This window comes from Microtus ochrogaster, chromosome 7, assembly GCF_000317375.1.
Source record: "Microtus ochrogaster isolate Prairie Vole_2 chromosome 7, MicOch1.0, whole genome shotgun sequence".
Taxonomy (NCBI): Eukaryota; Metazoa; Chordata; class Mammalia; order Rodentia; family Cricetidae; genus Microtus; species Microtus ochrogaster.
In genome coordinates this window covers 44,409,542-44,418,966 of record NC_022014.1, presented here as the reverse complement: position 1 = coordinate 44,418,966, position 9,425 = coordinate 44,409,542, and the positions used below count along the sequence as shown (strand labels likewise).

General features: G+C 48.5%; 1 protein-coding gene and 1 long non-coding RNA gene across 5 annotated transcripts in view; one reads left to right on the top strand and one right to left on the bottom strand.

The window, feature by feature from the left end:
• Positions 1 to 645: 645 nt before the first annotated feature.
• LOC113456332 lies at positions 646 to 7,087 on the bottom strand. The gene is made up of 3 exons (XR_003377151.1): positions 6,825 to 7,087; positions 4,825 to 5,294; positions 646 to 1,019 (listed from the first exon to the last, which is right to left on the bottom strand). It is a non-coding gene; the product is annotated as an uncharacterized LOC113456332 (long non-coding RNA).
• A 129-nt stretch (positions 7,088 to 7,216) lies between these two features.
• Positions 7,217 to 9,425, top strand: part of Acsl6 (acyl-CoA synthetase long chain family member 6) — a 60,003-nt gene continuing 57,794 nt past the window's right edge. For 2 of the 4 annotated variants that reach the window (XM_005350071.3, XM_005350070.3), the window contains exon 1: positions 7,718 to 8,010. In XM_005350071.3, the coding sequence (XP_005350128.1) occupies positions 7,962 to 8,010 (49 nt within the window). In that variant the 5' untranslated portion in view covers positions 7,718 to 7,961. Of the gene's footprint in view, positions 7,314 to 7,440; positions 7,599 to 7,714; positions 8,011 to 9,425 lie in introns of those variants that run through there. The other 2 variants (XM_026780704.1, XM_013347257.2) reach the window with 2 other exon arrangements.

Sequence of the window (9,425 nt, the reverse complement as noted above, 5' to 3'; positions counted from 1 at the left end):
GGGTCCAGAGGTGGTGGTGGCAATAATATGTTAGGCACATATAATCCTGATTTTTCTTGCTTTGCGTTAACTCCTAAGTAAAAATGCTGACGGTCACCAATGGGCAAGAACTTTGTGACTTGGTTTGCCAAAAGATCTATAGGATGTCAGATTCTCAGACACCCACCTTATCTTTCCATCTCTGATTTATTGCTGGAAACCATCTGTCCTGAATTGAAGTAAGAGAGCTTGATGCCTCACTGGCTACTCAGGAAAATAATCTGCGTCTTGAGTAGATGGAAAAAGTGACGGTGTTGCTGGAGTTTTATACAAAAGTCCCAGTCCCGGGAATCCCAACAGACTAAGTTCAGCCCTCATCCCAATACAGCAACTAAAGAGATGGATGCAACCGGGGGTATATAGTTCAATTGGTAGAGTGCTTGTCCATCAAACATGAAGTCCTGGGTCTCCTTCCAGCACTATAGACTGGGTGTGGTTGTGGATGACTGTAATCCCAGCACTTGGGAAGTAGAGATTGGGGAATCCAAAATTCAAGGTTATCCTCAGCTACATTGTTTGAGGCCAACCTAGAACATTCTGTGCCTCCCAAAAAAAAAAATTGAGAGAGAGAGAGAGAGAGAGAGAGAGAGAGAGAGAGAGAGAGAGAGGTAGCAGTGAAAGACAGAGAAAGGAGTGGCCCTGTTGGGAAGAGTAACAGACAAGCAGTGACCCAAAGTTCATCTCTGAAGAACTCGTGTGAGCCTCAGTTTAAACAGAGGATGGGTTGGGTTAAGGTGAGGATGCATGCATAACTAAGGAGTCACAAAAGGCCATTGTCTCAATTCTGGTTCTTTGAGGCGAGCTGAAGAAGTCTTTATCACTTTCATCCCTGAAGATTTCTGCTCCCGCTCCAGGGTAGGGCCTCGCCTAGGTAATTGCTGCCACGTGGTGGGTTATCTGTTCCAATCTCTGTTGTTGGAGGATGATTTCAGTCCCTTGTCCTAAAGATGTCCATCAACCAGTCCGGTCATCCCTGGAATCTAAGGCAGATAAAGGAAAGAGGCACTCAGAAGGGAGACATTAGGGAGGCAGAAACTGAACTGTAAAATGACGAGTACTGTCCTTCAGTGGGGCTTCAGGGATCCTCTCTCAGGGATCAGAGGTGGCAGTGAGGGTTAGAGAGAAAAGAATCCTATGCTATACTTTCTGGAGGGAGGTGACAAGACCACCCTGGCAGTTGCCACCTGTCCCCCTTCCATAGACAGTCAGGAAGTGCCAAACATGGCATAAAGGGCATCGTTTCTTCTTCCTTGAATTGTTCATCTACATCTGCAGCTCCCCCTACCCAGTGTGTATCCGTCTGTCTCTGTCTGTCTCTGTCTCTGTGTCTGTATCCCTGTGTGTCTTCTCGGTCTCTCTCTGTGTCTCTCTGTCTCTGTCTCTGTCCCATTGGTTTGGATGACATATTAAATCCTTTGTTGCTGAGTGGCATAAATATTTTTTACAGTCTTTTCATCTTTTAGAGTTTTTAATGGTGGTTTGTTTTAACATACAGATGTTTTAAATTTGCATGTTTCAGAACTTCGAATCTACTAACCTTTTTTTTTCCTTTGTGGTTTCTACATGGAAAAACTTTTCCCATCCCCAGCCAATACAACATTCATCTATATTTTCTTTAACCTCCTTTTCCATGTCTTTACATTGTAGTTTGTTTTGCAACAAACTCCAACCTTGCATAGCCAAAGACATATGCATAGAAATATGCTTGGGACCCTCCCTGCAGGAACCAGTGGTTTGACCACCTTTCATGCCTGGAGTGGTAGACAAAGGAGAATCTACACGGGCTTTGATTTGTCTTCCTGTAACTCTGAAAAAAAAATTCATTAATTCCTCAGTCATTCAAATTTCTTTTTAAAGGAAAAAAAAACCCAGTCTCTTCAGTTGTTTGTCTGAAAAGCTCACCCAAGAGTTTCCAACTAAAAGAAACCTTTTCAAGTAAATGGAATTACTTCTCAAGTAATTCTTGTGATAGTTGGACAATGATGGTTCCCCCTAAAGCAAAGAGCTTCTCAAGTTTTTCCACTATGACTCTTCTTTTTTCCCCAAGGAAAATGGTTTTTAAACTAAAAAAAAAAAATACTTTTACTTATTTATGTGTGTATGGGGGGTATCTTGTGCCATGGTGCACATATGGATGTCAGGGGACAACTTATGGGAGTCCACCCACCCATGTGAGTCTAGGGGATTAAAGGAAGGTCATCAGGTTTGGCAGCAATCACTTTTAACTGCGGATCCATCTCATGGGTAACCTTAATGTATACCTCTCTGCATTTCCCAACATTTCTACATTAGACAAGTTCTACATTTTTAAAATTTACTTTTACTTTAAATTTTGTGTGTGTAGGGGGAGATGGGGGTGGTAGATTGTATATGTGAATACAATGCCTGGAGAAGCCAGAAGAGGGTGTCAGAGCCTGGGGAGCAGGAGTTATAGGCAGCTGTGAACTGTTTGGTATGAGTGCTGGGAACTGAACTCAGGTCTCCTCCAAGAGCAGTATGTGTTCCCAATCATTGACTCATCTCTCCAGTCTTCAGTGATCAACTTTATTGAGAGGACACCCACTGCTATTCCCTGGAGGATATGAGCTAGACATTACATTTTCCCAGTTGTTGCTTTTTGTCTTCAAAGTCCTTGCTGTCAATGGGGTGGATATATATATATATATATATATATATATATATATAATTTTTACTTAAATATTTCCACTTTCTTCCCTTTCCCCTCCTCCCATTTCCCTCCCCCTCCCCCTCCCTCTCCAGTTCAAAGAGCAGTCAGGGTTCCCTGTGGGAAGTCCAAGGTCCTCCCCCCTCCATCCAGTTCTAGGAAGGTGAGCATCCAAACTGACTAGGCTCCCACAAAGCCAGTATATGCAGTAGGATCAAAACCCAGTGCCATTGTCCTTGGCTTCTCAGTCAGCCCTCCTTGTCCAACACATGTTCAGAGAGTCCGGTTTAATCACATGCTCCATCAGTTCCAGTCCAGCTTGCTTTGGTGAGCTCCCATTAGATCAGCCCCACCGTCTCAGTGGGTGGTCGCACCCCTAGAAGTCCTGACTTCCTTGCTCATGTCCTCCCTCCTTCTGCTCCTCATTTGGACCTTGGGAGCTCAGTCCAGTGCTCCAATGTGGATCTCTGTCTCTAGCTTCATCCATCGCCAGATGAAGGTTCTATGGTGATATGCAAGATATTCATCAGTATGGCTATAGGATAGGGCCATTTCAGGCTCCCTCTCCTCAGCTGCCCAAGGATCTAGCTGGGGACATCTCCGTGAACACCTGAGTACACCTCTAGAGTCAAGTCTCTTGCCAACCCTAAAATGACTCCCTTAATTAAGATATATACTTCCCTGCTCCCATATCCACCCTTCCTCCATCCCAACCGTCCCATTCCCTCAAGCTCTCCCCATCCCCCCTTCTCACTTTTTTCTCCCCATCTCCCCTTACCCCCACCCTCAAGTTTCCAACTTTGGAAATCAGTGTGGCGGTTTCTTAGGAAATTCGGGATCAACCAACCCCAGGATCCAGCAATACCACTCTTGGGAATATACCCAAGAGATGCTCTATCATATTACAAAAGTATTTGTTCAACTATGTTCATAGCAGCATTATTTGTAATAGCCAGAACCTAGAAATAACCTACATGCCCCCTCAATGGAAGAATGGATAAAGAAAGTATGGAATATGTACGCATTAGAGTATTACTCAGTGGTAAAAAACAATGACATCTTGAATTTTGCATGCAAATGGATGGAAATAGAAAACACTATCCTGAATGAGGTAACCCAGACCCAAAAAGATGAATATGGTATGTACTCACTCATAAGTGGATTCTAGCCATAAATAAAGGACATTGAGCTTATAATCCATGATCCTAGAGAAGCTAAATAAGAAGGTGAACCCAAAGAAAAAGATAGAGTTATCCTCCTGGATATTGTAAGGAGACAAGATTGCCAGGGATGAAGAATCCCTCTTCTCAGGGGATTCTTCACTGAGTTTCAAGAGTTTAGCCGAGAGCTAAACATGGTAGTGCATATGCTTGCACTCCCAGCACTGGGGAGGCAGAGGCAGGTGGGTATCTGTGAGTTTGAGAGTAGCCTGTTCTACAGAGTGAGTTTCAAGGCAGCCAAGGCTACATAGTGAGACCCCATCTCATCAAGCCTTACCAGCCAGAACTTTCATTTCCACAGTGAAACTGTGTGAGGGACCAGGCATGTATCATGCTGTGTGCTTTGCTCTGTAGCCACAAGCTTTCAAGGGCTGAAAAGACCTTGAGCAATGGGGCAATGAGGGAGACAAACTGAGTTCTTGGCTGTGCACAACACCAAATCCATATGGATTCCTTTCTTTTAGCATAAAAAGAACTTACTGAAAATTGTTGTATAGCTCATAGCATTTATGGGAGATTCAAAAAAAGAGCCTTAAGTTTACAAGAACAGTTCCCACAGCCACACACCATCCATTACTTTGCTACTTTCCTGCCAGCAAGATGGATGCCATGGGCAGGGTTTTCTCCCACTCATTCCTGATTTTTGGATCAGAGGCTCAGGAAGACATATTTCATTGGCACAATCTAATTCACTTACCCATTCCTGGATTCAAGGAAGGCTGGAAAAGTGAGTTTTCTGGGTCCCACCAGAAAGAGATACTTACAATGTGGGAAATTATCAAAATATGTTCAGAACTGATAGGAATGGCTATGGATGCTTCTGAGTAATAGAGCACTTGGCCTAGCATATGTGAAGCCCTGGGTTCCATCTCCAGAACTGAAAACACCTTTCAGACTTACAGATACCAAGGGGTCATGACTCAGATGTTCTACATGCAAAATCATCAGATCCCATCCATCTTAGGCTGTTTCTCATGGCCATCTGCAGAACGCACAAGGAGATGAAGGCTGGTGTAGACACAGAGGCTTGACACTCAACTGTGATGATGAAAAGGCAGCAAGTTGTTGCTTGGTACCAGAAGTCTCTAGGCCAGTATCTACTTGCATCAATAGAGACAGAAAAGGGCAGAGGTCTCCTCAAGGCATCAACGCCATGATAGAACCAGAGCCATTGCTGCAGCTGGTATCCTTTGCTCAACTTGGATGGCTGGTGTCAAGTTTCTGTCACTCTGACAAAATGCCTGAGAAATATCAACTTAAAGTTCTAACTTGGATCATAGTTTCAGAGGTCTCAGTCCATAGTCGCTTGGCTGTTTCTGGGTCTGAAGAGAGGAAGAGCTTCATGGTGGAGAGGAAGAAGATCCGCCCATCTGTGGCAACCAGAAAGCAGAGAGGAGAGAGAAGGATCGAGAGATAGGACACACCCTTCAAAGCCATGCCTTCAGCGCCTACTTCTTCATCCCAACCTTTCCCCATAGCCTGCTCAGCTATGAACTCAACAAGGGCTTACTCTACTGATGAAGTTTGCACATGCACTCTCTAGTCACCTCTCAGTAGCAGTGCCACCTAGGGGTCAAGTCTTCAGCCTTTCCAGGGAACCCCTCCTTTCTAAGCATTTGCACTAAGGTCCAATATGAATGTTCCTCCCTCTAGGAGATCTTTCCAGGGTTATGGTAGGACAGTCCTTCTGTTTCTAGGCTTGCCACACTACACAACTGTTACTGCCTTCCTACACCCTAACTCCTACCAGGAGATGGCACAGAACATACAGTAACTTAAAGACTGAATGAGCAAACGAATGGATGGAAGGCCACAGCCACTGTGCAGTTGGATGCAAAAGCCCCTTGCCCCGACTTCTCTCTTGCCATGTTCCATGGTGGCTGCACCTGTGAAGTCTAGAGGTCTCCGAGTCACACCTGCCTGGTTCATATGGAGATCCACAAGGAGGAGGGAGTCCTTGGCAACCCAGTACAGAAAAGAACAAGTCATGCTCAGTGGAGGGGGGAGGTCTAGAGGGAAGAGAAACCTGGCCATGATCCCACAGCCAGCTCAGAGCCCTTCCCATCTAGATCCCTCTCTAGGGAAAACAGAACCCCACGCGGTTAAGTTGTAATCATAGGCTTTTGAATTGTAATACTTACAAGAAGCAGGGGCATCTGTGGGAAGAGGAACTGGATGTGACATTCTGCAGGAGGCCAGGCTAAATGTGTCCCATGACATCACTCTGGAGAAGAGGCTGCCAGAAGCCACCCAAAGGCCCTGAGGCTCCTGCATCTTGGTGCTGCAGAGTTCTGAGCCCAGAGACTGCTGCTCAGCTCCTAGGACCCCTGCTCTGTTCTGGGCTATTCAGTTAGTCCCTTAGCCTATGGAGACACTTTCTGGTTGACTCCCTAGGTCAGTCTGACTTGAAAAGATCCACTCCTTTTGCTCAGCCTATAAGTTCCTCTTGCCTGGGTCTTCTCCTGAGCAGGCTTTCAATTAGTTTGCTATGGGGGGAGCACAAAAAGGGGGGTTTCTGACTGTTGTGTCACCCACTGGGAAAAATCCTGCCACATCACCTCTGTGATTCTCTCGTGGAGGTGTCTGCCAAGTTTGGATTCCAGCAAAACCGTTGCCAGAAAGAGCCTGACTTCAAGCAAGAGTAACCCTCCTGGGACCCAGTTCCTGTAATGGGGTAGAAGAGTCTGGTGTAGAGATTTACTGTAGATATATCTGCAGACTGTATACACATGCTAAGGTTCACACACGTAGTCCTGGATATATATGCCAATACTAAAGGTGCAGGACAACCTTCTCCCCACAACACACACACACACACACACACACACACACACACACACACACACACAAAGTTGCAGCCCAGCTGTGAATTCAAGTGCACAAAGAGCAAGCGATCTTACCTATCCACCCTTGTTTCCTGATGTCTGTTGTCTGGTTTCTCACCCTCTTCCTCCTGGTCCAGGTCCTGATCTCAATTAGTGCCTGGCTGCCTATAGAGAGGGCTGGACTGCCTGAGCGCTGTCCTCGGTGCTGGAGACCTAGTGGGTCCTGAATGCTTGAACAAGAACACAAGGAAGAATTTTGAGGGAGAACTTCGTGAAATCCACCTGAAGATGGCCATGGAGCCTCCATCAGAATACCTGCCTTTATTCTTTTGGAAAATCGCAGAATCAGGCTTCCTCCTTTTGTTCCCAGACAGAGGGATTCCAACACCATCAGCAACTTGGTGGCTTTTTAGCCGGTTATCATAGCTAAGGAACCTGAGCTCTCATGTACCACACACATAACCATCCCTGCCTGAGTCCTCGGAAGGCACCCGTGATTCCATGTGGCTGCCTGTGGCTTCATGTGACATGCCTGAGGATTGGTGACCGACTACTTGGCAGCTGGTGAGTCTTCCTGTGACCTTGTGTGGCCTCCAACCTGACCTTGCGCATTCTCATTATGTCTGGGCTTTATTCAATTTAGCCTCACCTAGAGAGCCCCCAATCACTTCCTCCTCTCTCGGGCTTGCAGAGGTGACTCCCAGTGTCTACAAAATCACGTCCCAGGGGGCGTCCGAGTCAGCCGGGAACTGGCCCATCAGCATGTGTATTTCCTGGGACAGAAGTCCTGGACCCCGCTGCCACTTGAGCCTGCCTCCCCATAAAGCCCTGGCTGCGGGTCGTGCGGAGGTAAGGGTCGTTCGTGGGTGGAAGGGTGAATGGCAGCGGCAGTGCACCCGTGAGCGCCCCCCTTCCAACCCGTTTCCCCCGGAACGTTGCGGGGCGGGCGGCCGGCCCCTCCCCCAGTCGGGCTCGGCGGTTCGGACGCAGCTGTCTCTTCCTTGCCCAAGAGTCCCGGCCGCGCTGCGGGGCTGGGAGTCGGGTTCCGTGAGCAGCGCGCGCCGCGCCCTCCCCCTCCCGCCGGGTCTCCGCAGTGGCGCGGGGAGGTGGGGGCTAAAAATACCCGGCGGCGGCAGCGGCGGCGGCGACTCTGGGGCTGCGGGGCTGTGGGCCCGGGAAGCAGTGCGGCCCATACTGGGCCCGCTCGCCAACATGCTGACCTTCTTCCTAGTGTCGGGAGGCTCTCTCTGGCTGTTTGCGGGTAAGTTCCGGTCTGATCCCGACCTCCATCTCCGGGAAGCTGTAGTATCTCGGCCCTGGGTGCGGGAGTGACATCCCCACCTTGCGGAGCCCTCCGCTGTGCTGCGGCTGCTGAGCGGTCCTTTCAAGGTCCCCTAGCAGCCCCCCAATTCTGGCGGTGGCCCCGGGTCTGCGTTGGGGAAGCAGCTTTGTCAGCCCAGAGAAAGGGCCTTGCTCACTGAGACCCCCACAACCTCGCTTCATTCATCAAGCCCCTCTCCCCTTGTGGTGAGGACCGGTGTTCAGATTAGGCCCTGAGCCAAGGGAAGGGCAGATTTTCTGTGTTGTGTCCGTGTCCATTTCCAGAGACCAAAACCCAAAGGTGTTGCCCCCGAGGTCCCGCGGTGGGTGAACTGTACAGCCCGAGCTGACCTGGGGGCTTCCTGATTCCAGCCAGAGCCTTCTCATTACCGGTCGCTACTGCCCTTTAGCCAGAGGACAAGACTGGCAGGTTACTTGCCCCTTAGCTCTGCCCAGGGCTGTGTCCTGGCTTCCCCTGTTCCTCACAGGAATCAGCTTTCATCCCTGCACCCTCTGAGAAAGCTAATGGACCCCCCCCCCCGAGGAATCCCTGCTTCGCACTCTCCCCAAATCCCTACAACCACACCTGGACTCTCTCCACAGGCCCATCCCTTCAATATTTCCCCATGCTGGCCTCCTCCTCTCCAGGTCTCCAGCTAGTACCTCTCCAGGGTCTCCAACCCAACCCTGGCCCTAGTCCTATGCAGAATAAGCCTGATAATTTATATGAAAATGCTTGATGTTTAACGTGGTTATACCTGGCGTAGGCCAGGGCAAATGCTCTATGCATGCTAGTATTTATTTGATATTCAGACAATTCCACTGGAGCGGTAGCAAAGTTGTTTCTGAGCTAAAGGAAGGGCAGAGGTTAATCCTTTTGTGAGCCATGCGTTTTGTTTTTTAGTATTCATAGCAAAACCTAGAGGGTTGATGGTACCTCTTTTATTGTTAAAATTCAACAACTGACTTAACCAATGCCGTATGGATAATACCCGGAAGACTGGCAATTGAACTCAAGTTTAAGTTGATCCACCCATGCCAAGTGTCTGCTTAGATCAGGCCTGAACATGGTGGGGAGGATGATGGGCCTTGTAATTATTTCCCCACCCCCGACAATTGTCCTGAGTTAGGCCACTGGAACATTTTCCCTGAGCTGGGGAGAATAAGGCCTCTCTAATCTCCTCAGCTCCCTAAGCTCCTTCTGTCTGCCAGTGTCTGGTGGCAGGATGCTCAGGCCACTCTGGTCTTGCTGTATACCCAACAGGCAAGGACAGGCTAGAGCTGGGGTCACGTGTAACCACCAGTGGTGGTGGTAGTGATGATAGGTGGTGGTGGTGGTGGTGGTGGTGGTGGTGG